General features: G+C 45.3%; 1 protein-coding gene across 3 annotated transcripts in view; it reads right to left on the reverse strand.

The window, feature by feature from the left end:
• The window catches only part of COL20A1 (collagen type XX alpha 1 chain), a 162,247-nt gene that overhangs the window by 18,628 nt on the left and 122,872 nt on the right, over window positions 1–20,747 (reverse strand). For all 3 annotated transcript variants that reach the window (XM_073682936.1, XM_073682937.1, XM_073682934.1), the window contains 4 exons: window positions 19,435–19,506; window positions 13,335–13,370; window positions 13,073–13,139; window positions 10,405–10,593 (listed from right to left, as the gene is read on the reverse strand). In XM_073682936.1, the coding sequence (XP_073539037.1) occupies window positions 10,405–10,593; window positions 13,073–13,139; window positions 13,335–13,370; window positions 19,435–19,506 (364 nt within the window). The remainder of the gene's footprint in view (window positions 1–10,404; window positions 10,594–13,072; window positions 13,140–13,334; window positions 13,371–19,434; window positions 19,507–20,747) is intronic.

A 20,747-nucleotide genomic window follows, 5' to 3' on the forward strand; every position in this document is an offset into this window, starting at 1 on the left:
CAGAGAGCAGATGCTGCAGCTCCTGCACAGGCTGCTGTTTCTAGTGTGCTCAGTCTAAATAAAAATGTCCCCATGCCACCTCCACAACCCTTACCTCCCCTGCCAGCCTCTGCTCAACCTCAACTACCTGTGCCAAGTCACCCCCTTGCAGTGCCTCCCCCATGCCATCCACGACCCACGCCATGGCGGGTGCTGGATCCAGGGCCCTGTCTCTGCGCCGTCACGGGCGTGGTAACCGCACCGCAGGGTCACCATCTCCCTCATCATTCTACAGCCCCGATCGGCGCGGCGCCGCCGTTCCGTTAGAGGTAACAGCAAGTGGAGCAGGCATTCGTCACGCCGCTCCAGATCCTCTAGGCGTAGTCGTAGGTCCAGATCCTCACGATGGCGATCACCTTCATCCTTGGAGGTTTCATTGGATCAATCGGCAAGTTCACACAGGTCATCGCGTCACAGGTCTGGCCGTCATCACAGATCCCCCAGAATTTCTCCAGTCCGCGTTCATACCGAAGATGAGGTCAGTTCGGCGCAGGCGGCTCCGGTCCACCCTGTCCCATTGATTCCACAAGGTATCGGTAAGTACCAGTACTCGGGTGCTTGGGGGGATGGTGCGGGTGTACTTACAGCTCTTAAATCACTTTTGGGTCAGGGTGGTAACTCCCTCCCTGGCCATAAAATTTTGGTTAATCCTTTTTTACTAAATCAGAATCAACAAAAAGAACCCCCCCCTCGCGCAAGCATACATAAGGACGCCTTTTTTGTGGCATTTCCCCCCTCGGCTCACATTTAGATGACCATTAATAAAATCTGGTTCAACGATTATATTAATATTTGGTCACTTGTATCACCTGGCCAACATACGGTGGATAAAGAACGCCAAGCTGCAGACAGGCCGTTTGAACGCAAACCAAGAATCGCAAGAACCCTGAATAATTGGCTACATGCCTTTTTTGTCATGGGTTGCGTTATGGGTCAAAAACACCCAGAGCGTTGTTCTGAGATGTTCATTTACATGGACACCATATATAATTCTTACAAGGCCCATGGTGGTAGCGCCTGGTGGCGTTATGATGACAAGTTTAGAAGGCGTTTAGCCTTACAGCCTCATTTGGGTTGGGGGGTTAAAGCTACAGATAGACGGCTTTGCCTTATGCTAGCCCAGAAAGCCGCAACTCCCTTTCATGCACCGGCCCCTGGTCACACCGCCGGCACAGGGTCGGCGGCCGTCCGAAGGCCCGGCTCCTGTTGGCTATTCAACGAAGGACACTGCTGTTTCTTCAGTCTGTGCAAATACAAGCACGAATGTTCAGCCTGTGGAGGCCCCCATACTTCAGTCAAATGTCCCTGTCCTTCCACAAAGTTGCCAACGAAACCCCTCAGCCAAACAGAGCCTAAGGACCCCATGGCTCGACCTCTATCCCAATAAGGAAGCAGGAGCCCAATTACGGTTTGGTTTTTCTTACGGTTTTTTGATCCCCTTCACTTTCAATAGACATCCGTCGTTTCCATCCAACTTGAAATCAGCAAAAGATTTTCCGCTAATTCTTCTGGAAAAAGTTCAAAAGCAAGTTTTCCTGGATAGAATGGTAGGCCTTTTCCAACCCCCCCCCCCCCCCATTTTACGCACTTCCCATCTGGGAATAGTCCCCAAAAAAGACACCGGCAAGTTTTGTCTAATCCAACACCTCTCCCACCCCAGAGGGTCATAGGTTAATGACGGAATTGCTGAAAGCGACGCGTCCGTGACGTACGTTTCATTTGATCGTGCCATTACCTTGATCAGGAAGGCTGGCCCGGGGGCCCTAATGGCTAAATCTGATATTGAGCCTGCTTTTCGCCTTTTGCCAGTGCATCCAGATTGTCATCACCTCCTAGGTTGTTTCGTAGACGGTTCTTATTATTATGACACCTGCCTTCCCATGGGTTGTTCCATCTCTTGCCATTATTTTGAATTATTCAGTTTTTTCCTAGAATGGGTGGTCAAATATGAAACAGGTTCCTCCTCTATAATCCATTACCTTGACGATTTTCTTTTTGTGAGTCCACTAGATTCCGGCTCCTGTCAATTTTTGCTGGAAACTTTTCGTTTCTTCGCTTCCCATTTCGGTGTTCCTTTATCCACCAAAAAAAAACAACTTTTGGTCCCACTACGTTGCTATCCTTTTTAGGAATTGAGAGTGATTCCGTTGCCATGGTTTTTCACCTTCCCCCAGAAAAAATTTCAAAATTGCTGTCCCAGATTGAAGGTTTCTGTTCTGTCCACAAAGTAACACTACGTCAAATGCAGTCCATGCTGGTCCTCCTTAACTTTGCTTGCAGGGTAATGCCTATGGGGAGAATTTTTTCCAAACGTTTATCTCTCTCGACCAAAGGCATCAATCTTCCCCATCATAGAATTCGGATAAAACCTCCTTTAAGAGCAGACTTGCTGGTTTGAAAGGAGTTCCTCTTGTCCTTTGATGGACATACATGCTTTCAGTCATCGGAATTCACTAATGAGGATATTTCTCTTTTTTCTGATGCCGCCGGATCCACTGGCTTCGGTGTCATCCTTGGCGACCAATGGCCAGAATCTTGGCTCAAAAACCTTACTCTGTTAGAGTTATTTCCTATCGTCACAGCCATTTCTTTATGGGGCCCGTCCCTCAGGGATAAACGGATTTGTTTTTGGTCTGACAATATGAGTGTCGTGCATGCCATAAATCACCTGTCTTCCTCATCTCCCCCGGGTATCAAATTACTCAGGTTCCTGGTATTAAAAGGCTTAAGTTTTAACATCTGGTATCAACCGCGCCATGTTCCGGGTGCAAATAACGTCATTGCTGATTCCCTTTCTCGTTTTGATTGGCAGAAATTCCGGGAAGTTTCCCCCGCGGCCAAAGCGGAGGGACATCCATGCCCATCCCACATGTGGGAGGTGGTAGAGAAGGATTGATGGAGTTGGTGAGATCTTCAGTCGCCCCGTCTACATGGCACTCTTACAATAAGGCATGGAATGAGTGGCATAACCTAGTTGGGGATAAATCAGTAGCGTCATCCGACACTTCCCGTCTGGAGGTCACTATTGAATATTTACTTTACTTGTGCAGCGTGGGTGTTTCTGGAGCCGTTGCACAGAACCGCCTATCTGATGTCGGTTTTTATTTTCGCCTCTTAGGTTGGAATGATGTTACTAAGGATTTCATCATTCGCCAGGCTATTAGGGGTTGGAGGAGGGAGCACACTCGTCAGGATAACAGACGGCCCATTTCTTTCAATTTACTTACACGCCTAATCAATTCCACCCCCTCCGTCTGCTCTTCTCCTTTCGAGACTGCTCTCCTCTTCGCTGCTTTTGGTCTCGCGTTTTTTTGTGCTTTGCGCATTAGTGTATTGGTATCCTCATCTAAGCGCACTTCAGGAGGACTCCAGCATGATGATGTCACCCCCTGTGATCGAGGTCTACGTATCCGCATTCGGAAATCAAAAACTGACCCGTCTGGTATTGGTTCATGGCCTAGGGTTCACCTTCTTGCCATCCCCGGTCCAATTTGTCCTGTAACCCTTGTCAATAATTATTTATTGTTCCGGCGATCTGGGGACTCCTTTTTCTCACATGAGGATGGTTCTCCTGTTACGGTTTTTCAATTTCAATCCCTTTTTCGGAAATGCTTAGCTCTCTTAGGTCTTCCTGCCAAGGAATTTGGTACGCACTCCTTTAGGATAGGAGCTGCTACTGAAGCAGCCCGTGCTGGTTTGCGCAACTCAGACATCCAGCACACTGGTAGATGGCGTTCCTCCTGTTTTGCAAGATACATCAGACCAAATTTATTGCTTCACTAACTTTATTATATCTTTATAGGTGATGTAAAACCCACGGTGTGGATACTCAGCCACTCTTACATCTTCTGGGCATCCCAGAGAGCAGAACATCGGCCAGGTGGAAGAGGCTTTGGGTTCCACGGCATCAATGTTTTTTGGAGATGAATAAGAGGCTTGACCTGGCCTCAGGTTCTTCCTGAGGTTGTGCGTATAGCTCAGACCGCTTCCTCTTCCGTAATTCTCATCCTGCATGCGGGCGGGAATGATCTCTGCTCCTTTCGACTTGCGGAACTCCTCACAATTATGCGTTCCGACATGGATAAATTCCACGGCTTTTTTCCAGAGCTTACTCTGGTTTGGTCAGAGGTCATTGCATGCGTTCCATGGCGGGGCGCAAGAGATGCGGCGGCAGTTGACCGTTCGTGGCGCACACTTAATGCCCGCTTGTCCTGCTATATTCGTTTTAAGGCCAGAGTGGTCATCAGGCATCGCCAACTTGAGGGAGACAATTCCAGCCTTATGCTACCCGATGGTGTCCACCTGACGGAGACTGGGCTGGATATTTTTCTCTCCGGTCTCCAGGATGGAATAGAGCAGGCCTTGTTCCAAACGGGTGGGGGTCGGAGCGCAGTATGAATACTTTGCTCCTTCTTGGCGGTCATTTGCCTTATCTGTATGTTTTTCTCTGGTACGAAGTCTGACTTGCGCCTGGAGTCCGGCTGTGGCATATGGATTCGTACCTGTTTCAGTTGGCCAATAGTGCCTTAACAGAGTTTTATACCAGCTACGTGCTGAGCTCGTCTTTATGACTGTGACAGACCTCCACCCAATAAAAGGAGTTTTTTGGTTTAAAATCTGTGTGTTGTCGTTATTTCATGAGACGTTTTTGGGAAATATTGTTGTTGGGTCTCAGCAGTTTGCAGGGTATGTCAATCTTCAATTGAATGCCCCTGACTGCTGTGCCCCGCTTAAGGGGTTAAAATTATGTGTCCCATGTTCTCTCTCCTCCCCTCCTGGCTGTCACCCAATATCCTTCTTCTTCCTCCCTCTTCCCCCCTTTATAAATCTAGACCCTGCCTCTTCCTGCCTCTCTCTTCACAAGCTTGGGACCCAGAGGCTGCGTTTCCCACCCTTCCTCCCCTTTTGCTATGTACAGTGTGTTTTAATTGGTATTATTGGTTGTTTTGTTATTAAGTCACAGCAGCGGTCATTTGCCTTATCTGTATGTTTTTCTCTGGTACGAAGTCTGACTTGCGCCGGGAGTCCGGCTGCGGCATATGGATTCGTACCTGTTTCAGTTGGCCAATAGTGCCTTAACAGAGTTGTATACCAGTTGCACGTCTTTATGGCTGTGACCAACCTCCACTCAATAAAAGGAGTTTTTTGGTTTAAAATCTGTGTGTTGTCGTTATTACATGGGACGTTTTGGGGAAACATTGTTGTTGGGTCTCAGGAGTCTAAAAAAGCAACTGCTTTTTTCTCGCCCCCTCCCCTGAAGAAGCTGGGCGAAACGTGCGCATCAGGGCAGCACGGTAGAGCCATCTCATCTTTAACACCGTGTTCTACTTTATAGGTACATAAATAGCCATTTGATTATCACAAGCCCTTTGTGAATTCTGCCAAATTACATGATTATGTCACACAGCGATCCTCAGCAGTTATATTCCCTGCTACAAGGTAGGCCTAGATAATAAGCATGTGTCTGCTTTGCACATTCCACACATGCAAACATCCCTTTTAGCCAAACCTCGGTCTTAGGCCACGGCCCCACTATCAGTATTCGGTCAGTATTTTTTGTCAGAAGTGGGAGCCAAAACCAGGTGAGGAACAATCAGAGAAAAGGTATAATAGAAACAAGTCACCAATTCTGCATTTATCACCCACTCCTGGTTTTGGTTCCCCCTCCTGAGAAAAAATACTGACCGAATACTGATAGTGGGGCTGTGGCCCTAAAGGAACAGTAGGCTAGAGTTCCATATTTACTCATAGATGTTTAATACTAACAGGAATAGGAGTTGTTCCCCCCTAGGTATATCTTCTATACAGAGTATTAATTGATTCTGATTCTTTTTGCACTAAAGCACTTTAGAAATGGTTACTATTCTGGTCCCTAAGGATTCATTTTGCATAATTGTGGTATATAGAGTATATAGCCTAATCCATAACAACATTGCACAATAGCACTTTGGAGATAGTTATTATTGTACTTTAAAAGGAATTATTGGGCCTAATCTTGTGTATAATTGTTTGTACATGTAACTAGAGACCACTGCAGGTTTACCTTTAATTAAAAGGGGTTACTGACTATTGCCAACTATTTGATCTAATTCGATATATCTAATCAGAGACAATTAGGGTATGTGCACACGATGCATAAATGCTCAGGATTTTTTCCTGAGCGTTTCTGCATCTCTCTGGCAGGAAAAAATGCATGCGGATTGTACATGCGGTTTCCTGCCAGGGACATGCGGAAATGAAGCGGTCTTCACTTTCATTTCCGCATGCGGGTTGACAAGCGCTTCCCAAGCGATTTTAGCATCACTTGGAAAGTGCTTGTCAACTTCACACTATATAAATCCATGCAGCCGGCATGGATTTATATAGTGTGTGATGTCAAAAAATAAAAAATAAATCTATACGTTACCCTCTGATGGCCCCCGGTGTCCTGCTTCATCGGTCCCGGCTGCCGGCAGTGAAGACTGTAGGACCTTCCGACGTCAGCGTCACGTGACCCGTCACATGACTCAGACATCAGCGAAGGTCCTTCATTCAACCGCGAAGTGCGCGGGAAGCCGGCAGGAGCGCTGCGCGGGCCGTCAGAAGGTGAGAATTATATGTATTTTTTATTTTATTCTTTTTTTTTTAATGGTACCTGGGTCTGGATGAGAGTCCTCTCATCCACACCCGGGTACCATCCGCACATTAGACCGCATGAAAAGCGCATCAACATATACAGTGATGCGGATTCCATGCGGTCTAATGCAAGTCAATGGCGGCAAAAGAGCAGCGTTTCCGCAAAATTAATTGACATGCTGCGGAAAAATCCGCATCATGGGCACAGTACATGCGGATTTCCATTGGGGAACATTGCTGCCCTTCTACCATGCGTTCACATGCGTTCACACGATGCGTATTTCATGCGTTTCCGCGGCGTTTTTGCAGTTGCGTAAACGCCGCGGAAACGCATGAAAAACGCATGGTAGAAGGGAAGCAATGTTCCCCAATGGAAATCCGCATGTGCTGTGCCCATGATGCGGATTTTTCCGCAGCGTTAACGCTGCGGTCAAAAATCCGCAGCATGTCAATTAATTTTGCGGAAACGCGGCGATTTCGCCGCCATTGACTTGCATTAGAACGCGCCAATTCCGCAAGACAGCATTTGTACTTGCGTTATTGGCGCGTTCTAATATGCGGATGGTACCCGAGTGTGGAGGAGAGGAGAGTCTCATCCACACCCAGGTACCATTAAAAAAGCTGTAAAAAAAAGAATAAAATAAAAAATAAATGTATTCTTACCATCTGTCGGCCCGCGCAGCGCTCCCGCTTGGTTCCCGGCACTTGCAGTGAGTTGTAGGACCTGCGGTGACGTCAGAGTCATGTGACGGGTCACGTGACGCTGACGTCGGCAGGTCTTTCAATTCAAAGTTGCCGGCAGCCGGGAACTTTGTAAAGCAGGACAGCGCGGGCCATCAGAGGTAAGTATATACACTCTCTCGGGTCACACTATATAAATCCATGCTGTTTGCATGGATTTATATAGTGTGACCTAGTTGTCAAGCACTTTCCAGGTGATGCTAAAATCGCCTGGAAAGCGCTTGTCAATCTGCATGCGGAAACGCATGTCAATCTGCATGTGGATCCGCATGTATTCTGCAGGTTTTTTCTGCCAGGGAGATGCAGAAATGATGCAGAAATTTTCTGCTTCATTTCTGCATCGTGTGCACATACCCTAAGGCTGAATATCAATGATATATCATTTGCTATTTATTCTCATGCTTAGTATATATATATGTACGTTGAGCTCCAGTGCTCTTTTTTTTAGCACCTTTTCCTGTTTTATGCCTTTATATATATATGTTGTCAATAAAAATAAAAAGTATATTTTACATTTCATTTACATGTCACTACTAGCGCTTAACAGGCCATACCTGGTAAGTTTTGTTGATAATGTATTTTTTTTTTTACATGTACAGTGGCATGTAAAAGTTTGGGCACCCCTTGTCAAAATTACGGTTATTGTGAACAGTTAAGCAAGATGAAGATGAAATGATCTCTGAAATGGCTAAAGTTAAAGATGACGCAAAGTTAAACATCGTCTTTAGATGAACAGTGAATAGGAATTTTCAGAAAATCACATCCACTTTACTTGGACAGTTAAAACAGACAGATTTTCTGCACACAAAGAAATGCAGCATGTGAACTCGGACAAACTCTACAAACAAAATGAATGTGATTTCCTACCAACTGTGGTTCTAAAAAAGCGGTTTTGGTGCATTATATTTCTCTATATACTTCTGTGAGGAGCCTGAAAAAAAGTATGAAAAAAGGCGATTTTAGGTGAAGAATCAAAGCTTTTCTGTACTATAAAAAAGTATTAAAAAAGCTGCTTCAAATCTGCATCAAAACACATCAAATGGAGGGGAAAAGGCATAAAAAAACATGGCAAAAACACCATAATCCAAGAAGATTGTTATTGCGTATTGTGTTGCTGACACCTGTAGATATAAAACAACAGAAAAAATGCAGCATTTAAACTACATGTGAACACGGCCCCAGCGTTACATTTTTCTAACAATTTTTAGAAGTTTAATGTAGAAAATAAACATTCACGCATTTTTTTATGCCATTTACAGATCACCATAAATAATCTGTTCACTGTAGTGTATGGGTTGTTATAATTACAGAGATGCCAAATATGTCTGTTATTTGCGGATATGTGATATTTATTATTTTTAAACCCTTCACCCAGGGGCGATTTCTATTTTTTTGTTTTTTTCCTATCCTTCTTCAACAAGCCATAAATGTTTTTATTTGTCCATTCGCATAGTCATATGAGGGCTTCTTTTTTGTGGGACGAGTTGTACTTTTGAATGACACCATTTATTTTATCATGTGATGCCCTGGAAAGCAGGAAAAAATTCCATGTGAAATTGCAAAAATAGTTCTATTACACAATTGTTTTTGAGGTTTTTTTTACTTACTATGTTCACTATATGGTAAAATTAACCTGCCAATATGATTCTCCAGGTCAGCACGAGCATGCAGATACTAAACATAAATGCTGAAAAAAATATTCAGGAATTAAAAAAAAAAAAAAAAATTGGTAGATACGATGTTTTCATTGCCTCTTATTGCATTTTATTGCAATAAAAAAACAGCAATTCTGGCGTTTTGATTATTTTTTCGTTACTCCATTTACTGATCAAATTAATTTATTTTATATTTTGATAGATCAGACTTTTGTGATGATCCCAGCGATACCAAACATGTGTAGTTTTTTGGTGACAAAAAGGTGACACCCATTATGTTAATTTTTTTTTTATTTGAAAAGGGGGTTGATATGAATTGTTATGTTTTTTATACATATATTCTTCATAGAAGGACAAAGAAAGCAGACAGTAGACTCCTGGCTGCCATAAAATGTTATGCTCCAGCCCCTTAGGCAATGCAAGAGGCATAGCACAATGTATCAATTTTGACTGGAGTGTCCCATTAAGATACCAAAGACATCATGCCTATAGCGATTAATCATGTAAATCAGAGCCAGGCAAAGTGTGCCCCGTGGGCTACATCCAGCCCTCTGACTGTTCCAGTCCAGCCCATGGAACAAGACAAGGGTCAAAAACAGTGGTCCACGGACCGCACCCTGCCCTAACCCGCCACCCGTCTGCTGGTGCCTGTTTCCTGATGTCACCGCTATCTGCATCCTCAGATGCTGACAGCGGTGAATACATTGGTAGAGGACAGAGCCTCCTTCTTCCACCAATCAGCGAGTGCGAGTGACACAGCAGACATGACGTCATTACATAGCGCTGCTATGAGAAGTCAGTGCACCAGAGACTTGAGCAGAGCAACGGGGGATCGGGAGCAAGGCATGTGTTTTTGTTTTTTTTTTCATATTTGTATGGGATATTTGCATGTATATAGGAGGCTATGTGAGGGCTCATAGTGTATACAGAGAGGCTATGTGGGGGCTCATACTGTATGTATGTAGGAGGCTATGTGGGGGCTCATATTGTATACAGGAGCTATGTGCGGGTTCACACTGTATATAGAGGCTATATATAGGGGCTCATATTGTATATAGAGAGTATTGAGGGTGCTCACACTGTATGTAGGGGGCTGTGTGGGGGCTGCATGTGGGCTCATAAGGTATACAAGTGGATGTCAGCATGCTTAATTCTGCTTAATATTAAGTGATATTATAATAATTATTTTGTATTAATATTAATTGTAATGAATATGTTAATAATATTAATATTGAGCAGAATTAATTTCAGCCTATTGGTTCAGCCCCCCACAACAGTCACAGTCTCTCATGTGGCTCCTCGGGAAAATGAATTGCCTACCCCTGATGTAAATGATTCCTAGAGACTACAGTACCTCTCTTTCCTGGATATCCATTCCTTGCTGGTTGTCCTGGTGCACCGTTAACACCTGGTTCTCCTTGTTCCCCCGGTGTCCCTGGAGGTCCTGGTGGTCCTGGCTCCCCCACTTTTAATTCAGTATCCCAGACAGGAACAGGTTGAATATCTTGTTCTCTAAGCACCGCATCCAGCTTTATTAAGTGAGCTACAGAAAAGAGATAAAAAGCATGGTGAGCGGGGGAATAAATTACAATGTTAATGCGATTATTGTATGAGTTTTAATTATGTACTTACTTATACATTATGTGTCTGTAAGGGTGGTGGACAATGACTGTTGCGTTCCTACTCTTGAAGACACACAGTGTCATGTGTATTGCGTAATGTGAATTATGTTGTGCGTCTTTTGTAAATATCATGATGTAATGTGCCCTGTGAAGTGTAATATATAATGTAGGATGTGATAATGTAAGGTATTATAATGTAAAGTTTAAGATAGGATGTAGTTTAGATAGTGAAGTTAGTGTAAGATAGGATAAGGTTAATGTTGGGTATAGCCCACAGTGGGAGGGGCTTACTGTTAGGGAAAGAGACCACTTCCTGTAGTTAGTTGGAGTACTAGTTCAAGTGCGAGTAGGAGGTGCAGAGTGAGCAGAGCTGCCTTAAGGGTGAACCAGAACGAGAGCAGACTAAGGGCAAGGGAATAGCGAGATCCTGAAGTGATGCATGAGACAGAGTGGCCTTTTGGAAAGGGGTCCCTGAACAGGACGAAGAGTCACGAGAAACCCTGAGCTTGCAAACGCTTCAGATAACGGGCCTAAACAAGACTGAGTTCATGGGACTAATGAAGGTCCCGAGCAGTAAATCCAGGGCGCCAGTATTGGAAGAAATAGGAACCGCTGAGCGAGTAGAGAGACTAGTTGATTACGACTGTGTTATAGAAGCTGGGTTGTGACAAAGTAGGGCAAAACAGTGTGCCACACCTGCCCTGGAGTAGACTACAGGGGAAGGATACTGTGTGAGTGAAAATGCTTTGTACTGCAAAAGAAACTTCCATAAGATTTTGTACCCACTATCCCTTGTACATAACCCTTACCAAGTTACTGTTCAGTAAAGACTGGGTTCTTGAAAGGGAGTCTCCTTTTTTGAACAGCGGAATCCATGGTCTTGGCCAGCCAACACCACCGGCCTGCACAGGTGGCCTGCACTGGAACAAAGCCCTCACAACACGAGCACAAACACCCAGCCAGGACCCACACTTTCATGTAGCGTGACGGGGCGTAAAAGGAGGAGACGAGTGCCTCGCCCGCGGCTACTGCCCCACGCCACTCTACATGGACACCTCCATATTACACCTACAGGAGCTTTTATTACATGTCATTCTACAGCCATAAGCAAAATATGAATATGGTCCCTTTGCAGCTATAACAGTCCCGCTCTTCTGGGAAGTTTTTCCACAAGATTTTGGAGGTGTTGGTGGGATTTTTTGCCCCTTCATCCAGAAGAACATTTGTGAGGTCAGATATTGATGTTGGTTGAGAGGGACTGACACCCAAAGGTTGAGGTCATGGCTCAGTGCGGCCAGTCCAGCTCCTCCACACAAAAAATCCCCATCTATGCCTTTAAGGACCTTGTTTTTTACACTGGGGTACAGTAAAGGTGAACAGAAAAAGGCCTTCCCCAAAGTGTTCCCACATAGTTGGAAGCTACAATTGTACAAAATATTTGGCTATGCTAAAGCATTAAGATTTTGCTTTTCTGAAAACAAAGGGCCAAGGCCGACCCTTGAAAAACAAGTCCATAGCATTATTAGTCCACCATCAAACTTTACAGCTGGCACAATGATGTCTGGTAGGTAACGTTCTGCTGACAATCGCCAAACCCAGAATCAACCATCAGATGTTAAATAGAGAAGTTTAATCGGTCACTGTACAGAACCTGTTTCCACTGCTCCAGAATCCAGTGGTGGTGGCTTTACACCACTTCACCAGACACTTGGCTTTGTGCTTGGTGATGTAAGGCGCATGAAGCTCCTTGCCACAGTTTTCCTGGTAATGTTAATATCAGAGGTGTTATTGAGTCAGCAGAGTGTTGGTGACTTTTGTGCACTATGCTGCTCAGCATTCGGTGACCTGGTTCTGTAGCTCCACATGTTCTCTGCTTCGTGGTAGAGTTGCTGTGGTCCGTTCCACTTTTCCATGATACCAGTCACAGGTGATTGTGAAAAATTTAGAAGAGAAGAAATCTCATGAAAGGTCTTGTTACCCCGGTGATGTCCTAATACAGGGCCACGTTGGCATCAGTGAGCTCTTTAGAATGAGCCATTCTGTCACAGATGTTAATAAAGGCGAACGGCATTGCGAGCGGCTGAATGTTATACACCGGGGGCAATGGGACTGAATGAAAAACCCAAATTCAATTATTCAGATGTACCCCAATACTCTTGTACACAAGTTGCAGGCAGTTTGGAGTCTGGTTAGTAGAAAGGTATTTTACAAGAACGCCCCAGAAGGAGAGTGTTTTGCCAAGTGCTGAGCCTGCGGGGGTGGAGCATGACACGAGGATTCTCTCTTTAGTGGTCAATGAATTTTAGTGTCACGCTCCACCCCACAGGACCAGCACTAGATATAACACAGTGTATTAGTGGTGGGTATGGATATTGGGGAGGGGTGGTAACTGAGACCCACCTTGAATAAGCCTTTCGCACACCTGGTGCACCAAGTGGTACATTGTGGCAACGGACTGAGGTTCTCCCTGCGATGACAAGATGTGACCTTTACATTACACATCAGTGACATTTTTACAAGTGACCGGCAATCGATAACAGGAGCTCCGTGATGAGGACTCAGCTGGTGAGCAATGATTTCCTGTCCCTTCACATTGTACAGGATGAGGAAGATGTCTTTTATCAAGAGATGAGCAATTAGTCTTGTGATAATTGTTACTCACCTTCTCGCCCTTCTCTCCACGGGTGCCAGGCAGACCCTACCAAGGGAGAGAAAACAACAAATGATTACAGAGGGAAACAAATCAAAAGAAATAATGTGGACAGTCTTGGGGATTTTAGCCAGAGTTCCAAAAAAGGGTCTCAGAAGTTCAAGCCATTGGTCGCAATTAATATTGACACTGCATGGTGAAGGTAGTGACTATTTCTGCCCCCAGAGGTCACTACTGAGCTAATGGTTATACAAGGGGTGCCCAATGGTGGACGCAGAGGGTGTTTACCTGAAAATAAAGGGGTTATCCACTATTATAAAAACTGCCCCACTTTGGTCCATGTCTTATAATACACCTTGGCTCCATTAAAGTGAATGGTATTGAGCTGCAATACCATACCTGACCTGTACACAGGTGTGGCACTATTTATGGAAGAAAGAAGCCATAGTTTTCTAAACTCATAAACTGAGGGGTATATTGGGGTAAACTGATAAAATGCCACCTGGGACTTTCCTTCTGATAGAAGGTTGCGTGGGCACATGAAGTATGGGCGTTGCTCTTCGGGAAAGATGATGATGAGCGAAAAACACATTCGATTCTGGCATACTAATAAATTGCCCATCCAGATGAAGAGAATTCTTAATTTAACTTCTGACTCAGCCAATTTTTATTTTGTGCATTTTTAGTTTTTTACCCTCCTTCTTCCAAGAGCCATAACTTTTTTATTTTTCGACCATATAAACATATAACAAATTGCTTTTAGCGGGACGAGCTGTACTTTTACAATTACACCATTCATTTCACCATATAATGTACTGGAAAAAAGAAAAAGAACTCAAAGTGCGATGAAAAAAAAACCCGCAGTTCCAACATTGCTTTTTGGATTTTGTTTTTGCAACGCATATTGTATGGTGAATAAGACCTGGAATCATGATTCTCCAGGACACTACGGTAACAGCGATACCAGACTTGCACAAATTTTTCCCTTATTTTAGTGGTGACAAAAAATCTGAAACATCTAAAAGTAAAAAATGTGTGGTTTGTGCCTCTGTTTTCTGAGATCCGTAACATTTTTATTTTTTAATTAATACAGCTTAATTTTGTGGAACGAGCTAACGTTTTTATTGAAACTATTTTGGGATAGATATGACGTTTTGACTGCATATTTTTGCACATTGTGGTGACCCAAAAAAAACTTAAATTTTGGTGCTTTAAATTTTTTGTGTATTTACTGATCGGGCTAATTAATTTTATATTTTGATGCATCAGACATTTATGGATGCAGCAATACCACACATATACTTTTTTTTTGTTTTGTTTTTTTACCATTCTTATTTTTAATTGGCAAAATAATTTTTACGGGAGTTTTTTTATATTTTTTAAAACTTTTTACTGTCTGTAAAGACCCGGGGTCTTCCGTGGGCGTAACGCTACTCAGACAACACAGGGTGAGGGTAAAACAGCGTGGCAATACTTTATTGAACCACAAAGCATACAATAAACACACAGAACAGTCCCAGCAAACACCCAAGATGGTACAACATTACACAATCTCACCCTTCCTTCTCCGCCCGCCTGGGATAGAACAGCTGCGACTTTGGAGACTTCAAGGGCCGACTACCTCAACCAGTAGCCCCCCGCTTCTGGCGGGCCCCCCATAGAGAAGAGGTTGGGGTAAGCTTAGGAAGCTAGCAGTCCATCGAAGTACAAGGCCAGGAGACCCGAGGGTCCCAACCTGGCCTCTCCTAGAGTATCCATGAGGACAGATGACAGGTGGGTCCCAATCTGGCTTCTCCGAATGTCTCTGTGGGTTGCAGGCGACCGGTGGGTCCCTCCTGGCAACCCCAACAACATACCATAGTCTTTCCGATGGTCAAATGGAGCAGATCTGTATCTTTCCAGTCAGGACCGATACCCTGAGACTAGAATCTTGTAGAGTACAAATCTGTGTCTCTTTGGATGCCATGCAATCCATCTACTTTCCTGAAGGATGTCTCTCATTCTCCTTGTAAAGTCTTTCTCCAATCTCTGTTTCAAATCTGACTGCTACAAAAAACACATGTCCCTTCTGCTTCTCTGGGCTCAGCCCCCTGAATGGCAGAACTGCTTTCACCCTCCCCCCCCCAAAGCTAAGTGTGCATTAGTGGAGGTATTTTTCTCAGGTCGACCACATCACCTGGGTCTACATGTGAGACTCCCTGTGGTGAAGGCTCCGCCGGATCTTCTTTCAACACTTACACAATTGGCCTAGATGATTTTTGAACAATGGTTAGAGGCTCCTGAGATACTAATGAGATTAGTGGAATGCTGGACACTTTACAAGTTAAATTAGTTTACATAAATTGACCAGCAAGCAGAACATTAATAAAACACAGCCAGCAATCTCTAATAAAACACAATAAGGTGTTTCTCTTGGATTAGCAAATCTAATCGTCTGGCTAATTAATATTTTAAGTTGTATCGTCAGATTGCTCCCACAATCTTAATTAGTTAGACATGATAGGATCCCAATCATCCTTCTCCACTTATTGGAGACAGTCCATCAGCATGTCTTGAAGCACAGACACGAATGTAAGAGGTCTCACCATCATGAGAACAAAATTTTGCATCATCCAGTTTCCTCAGAGCATATTCCATGTCTTCTTTGCGAATAAACTCCACACAGAATTGACGAAAACAGACTGGTATCCTTTGCATCCACACATGCCGTCCTCTGCATCCTGTGGTTCCTGAATTAAATCTGATGAGTGTGGGTGGCCTGATATTCAATCCGTTGAAGCTGGCACAGCTCCTGTAGTTGCTGTTTCTTGCTGCTGCTGTATATCCTCTCCGGTCCTCCTCCCAAGGCCGGTCTGGTAGGGTTGGACATGGTAGCATCCGAAACCCGCTGTGTATGCCTCAGCAATGGACTGCTTGGTCTGTCTATACGCCTCCCTGGTTGTGGAACCCTTTGGATGGTGTGTGTGAACACCAGTTCCCTACAGCTCCCACAGCTCTGCTGGGCTGAGTAGTATCCCACCGCTGCCACCAATATGTGAAGACCTGGGGTCTTCCGTGGGCGTAACGCTACTCAGACAAAACAGGGCGAGGGTAAAACAGCATGGCAATACTTTATTGAGCCACAAAGCGGACAGTAAATACACAGAACAGTCTCAGCAAATACACAAGACGGTACAACATTACACAGTGTAACCATTCCTTCTTCGCCTGCCTGGAATAGAACAGCTGCGACTTTGGAGACTTCCAGGGCCAACTACTTCAACCAGTGGCTCCCCCACTTCTGGCGGGTCCCCACAGAGAGAAGGTAGTGGCAAGCTTATGAAGCTAGCAGTCCATAGAGGTACAAGACCAGGAGATTCGAAGGTCCCAACCTGGCCTCTCCGAGAGTTTCCATGGGGCCAGATGACCCACACCGGGAATACAGGAACAGGCAGGTTAGCTGGTATGCAGACAAGTGGGTACTGGCAGGCACGGCTGCTATGACGGCAGGTGGGTACATAGCAGGCACGGCTGGTATGAAGGCAGGTGGGTACTGGCAGGCACGGCTGGTATGCAGACAGGCGGGTGCTGACAGGCACGGCTGGAATGCAGACAGGCAGATACTGGCAGGTATGAACGCAGGCTGGATAGGGACCAGTATAGACTGGGATACAGGAACCGAGCTGCAGGTGCGGTGGACTAGCAGAGCAAAACCGCAGGAGCGGTGAACAAGCAGAGCGGAGCAAAACCGCAGGTGCGGTGAACAAGCAGAGCGGAGCAAAACCGCAGGAGCGGTGAACAAGCAGAGCGAAGCAAAACCGCAGGTGCGGTGAGCAAGCAGAGCGTAGCAAAACCGCAGGTGCGGTGAACAAGCAGAGCGGAGAAAAACCGCAGGTGCAGTGAACAAGCAGAGCGGAGCAAAACCGCAGGTGCGGTGAACAAGCAGGGCGGAGCAAAACCGCAGGTGCGGTGAACAAGCAGGGCGGAGCAAAACCGCAGGTGCGGTAAACAAGCGGAGCAGAGCGGAACCGCCGAAGCAGTGAACAAGCAGAGTAGAACAGAACCGCAGGTGCGGTAAACAAGTGGAGCAGAGCGGAACCGCCGGAGCGGTGAACAAGCAGAGCAGAACAGAACCGCAGGTGCGGTAAACAAGCGGGAAGAGCGGAACAGCCGGAGCGGTGAACAAGCAGAGCAGAACAGAGCAGAAGGTGAAGGCAGACAGGACAGGGCTCTGTTCACATGGAACAGACTGGAAAATACAGGAAGATGGTTAGAACACAGGAGGTAGATACGGAGGCAGGGAAAGGGTACAAGCAGAACCAGATAGACACAAGGTACTTACAATGAAGTAGCGAGTGGACACAAAACTCACAAACAGAAGTACAGAGACAACGAGATGGAGTTAGGTGCAGGTTCAGACACTGCAGGAAAAGGGAAGGTACGGACATAGAGAGAAACAAGTAACGGGCTAGGACACTTTTCAGACAGGAACTGAACCGGGAACAAGATACAGGAACGAGCCTGGGAACTCAGCCCCCAGAGTGGCGGAAACAGACTAGAAGTCAGAGATACAGGTAGCGGCCCTGGGAACTCAGCCCCCAGGGTGGCGGGAACAGACTAAAAGTCAGAGGTACAGGTAACGGCCCTGGGTACTCAGCCCCCAGGGTGGCAGAACAGACTAGATACAGGACAGGACCTGGCAACTCAGTTGCAAAAGACAAACTGAGTGAAAGTGTTGCTCAGGCACCTCCTACTGGGTGGAGGGGGTTTTAGTATCCAGTGACTCACAGCAATAGGCTGGGGACGCATTAGGACTGTGCACACAGTAGCTATAAGAAACAAGCAGAAAGCCGCGCCGACGCCCTAAGCAATCAGACAAGAGACATGGACACAGCAGGTACTGGAGCAAAGAGTGCAGCATGGACTGACAGGTAAGATTGCAGTCTTGCATGGTGGGAGGTGGTGCACCATGCAAGCACGCCGCCAGGGATGTTACACTCTCATTCTCCTTGTAAAGTCTTTCTCCAATCTCTGTTTCAAATCTGACTGCTACAAAGAACACATGTCCCTTCTGCTTCTCAGGGCTCAGCCCCGTGAATGACAGAACTGCTCTCACCCTCCCCCCCCCCCCAAAGTTAAGTGTGCATTAGCGGAGGTATCTTTTCTCAGGTCGACCACATCACCTGGGTCTACATGTGAGACTCTCTGTGGTGAAGGCTCCGCCGGATCTTCTTTCAACAGTTACACAATTGGCCTAGATGATTTTTGAACAATGGTTAGAGGCTCCTGAGATACTAATGAGATTAGTGGAATGCTGGACACTTTACAAGTTAAATTAGTGTACATAAACTGACCATCAAGCAGAACATTAATAAAACACAGCCAGCAATGTCTAATAAAACACAATAAGGTATTTCTCTTGGATTAACAAATCTAATCATCTGGCTAATTAAGATTTTAAGTTGTATCGTCACACTGTCCATTAAGGGAACTTGATCCTGTGATCATCAGATCGCTTGTACTATATACAGGAATACTTTAGCATTGCTGTATGTAAGTGCTAAAAATCATGGTCTCCTTTGAAGCTCAGCCACAGGTTGGGTTTCAATGGACCACTGTGATTTTGTGCACAGGGGTCTTCAGCAGACTTGCGCCGTGCATGTATGGTAGATGTTGGGAAAGGGTTGAATGACGTTTTGGCATGTGACCATGCTGACAGATTTCTCTCCCGACCCCCCATATACATGAACGCTTGGTTCAGTGAACACGCATATGATCTGAAAGAGGAAAAGGGGTGAACTGCACCGACATCTCTGTCGGCAGCCTGGGGACAAAAGGTTCATGCGTTAAAGTTCAGCATGGCTGTGACATCACCTGTTGGGGAATAGTGGGAAGGACACAATATAAATTAGATGGTTTGTGTGTCTGGCTAAAAACAGCATTATTATTGTGTATAGTCAGCTCTTGGTCCCTATACAGCTTTATATGACCAATAAAACTGTAGAAGGCCAAATAAATGAAAGTCTACATGGTTAATTTTGACACATTTTTTTAACATTATCTATAGCTATCTAACCAGTAGGTATAATTAAAATATGTCACATACTGTGCTATAGCTATCTAATCTGCTTACCGTAGGGCCAACATCTCCAACTGGTCCTCTCTCCCCGGTGTTGCCTTTAAGACCATGAAGTCCTTGAGTGCCCTGGGGAGAATTGAACAATAATTCATCAGTCCACCATTGAGTTCTTGAAGGTTCCTCAAGGATTACACAAATTGAAAATAAGTATTGGAAGAGTAATAAATAAGGGCAGGGGTCAGATGTCATCTGGGCCATTAGGTGATGCAGGTAAATCTACTCTTAGGTTCTTCAGACTTTATCCTCTCTTAGGGTATTGTCTCCTAGAACAATTTATGGTCTAAAATCTGACATCTTGTACATCACTTGAGGGCAGGTTATATCAGCCTAATGTTGATTGATTTCTTGAAGTATGTCACTAAAGCATTGGATGAAGGTGGTGCTGTGGATATCTGGGTTTCAGCAAAGCCTTTGATACCTAAAGAGCTGATCCTTAAATTATTGATTGTACCAAATCCCTGGATAGTTGGGTAAATTTGATATCCTTTAGCCAACTGCAGAGTGATGGTGACACTGTGCTCTGTGGGGCCACTGGTCCACATGATCATGTCTGGATGTGCTCCTTTGTTTGGATTTCTACTGTGAATGTCCTAAATCCTCTGTTTGTCGCATGCGTAGTAGCTGTGTCTCAGCATCGCTATCATTTAGCTTCTACTGCACAAATGCAATAGACATAAATATTTCCCTAATTAGCACATGTACAGCCAAAATTGTCTTCTGCAATTAAGGTTCTATTTTACACAAAAAGTGCTATTTCTGCCATGCATGTGCAATGCAGGAAGATTGGCACTTGTGCAACAAAAGCAAAATGTTGGCGGCGCTGAGACATGTCTTCTATATCTTCTGACGACTTGTTCGGTGCATGCTCTATCATAGGGCATGTGCAATAGAAACCAAAGGATGGCCATACAGCCACAACAAGCCTTGAGGCCATTGGTTGTAACCCTACCTGTGAAGGAATGGCAAGAGGGAGACCCCGCAGAATCTCGCCGTTGCCACCACTTGTGATGGGTCCACACCCGCCTGATGTCACAATTACGTCAGACAGAGCACGTGGTACGGACCTGCCCTCTGCACATACGTGACGTTCCGCATCCCCCTTGAGGACGCGTAAGGTCAGATTGGTACCGTTCTGCACAGACACCCCCAGTCCACACGGGTACAAGAAGGCACCAGTGAGTGAGAAGAGGAGGCCCACTCAGTCACTGATGTGGCACCACACTTGCTCACACCCCTGACAGGCTGAGAGGCTCTCTCACTAGATTCTGTGAAGCAGAGCCTGCTCGGCCTGGGAGAGCTGCCACCAG

This window comes from Phyllobates terribilis, unplaced genomic scaffold (assembly GCF_046119375.1).
Source record: "Phyllobates terribilis strain yellow unplaced genomic scaffold, ASM4611937v1 Scaffold_5__5_contigs__length_657084704, whole genome shotgun sequence".
NCBI classification, from domain to species: Eukaryota; Metazoa; Chordata; class Amphibia; order Anura; family Dendrobatidae; genus Phyllobates; species Phyllobates terribilis.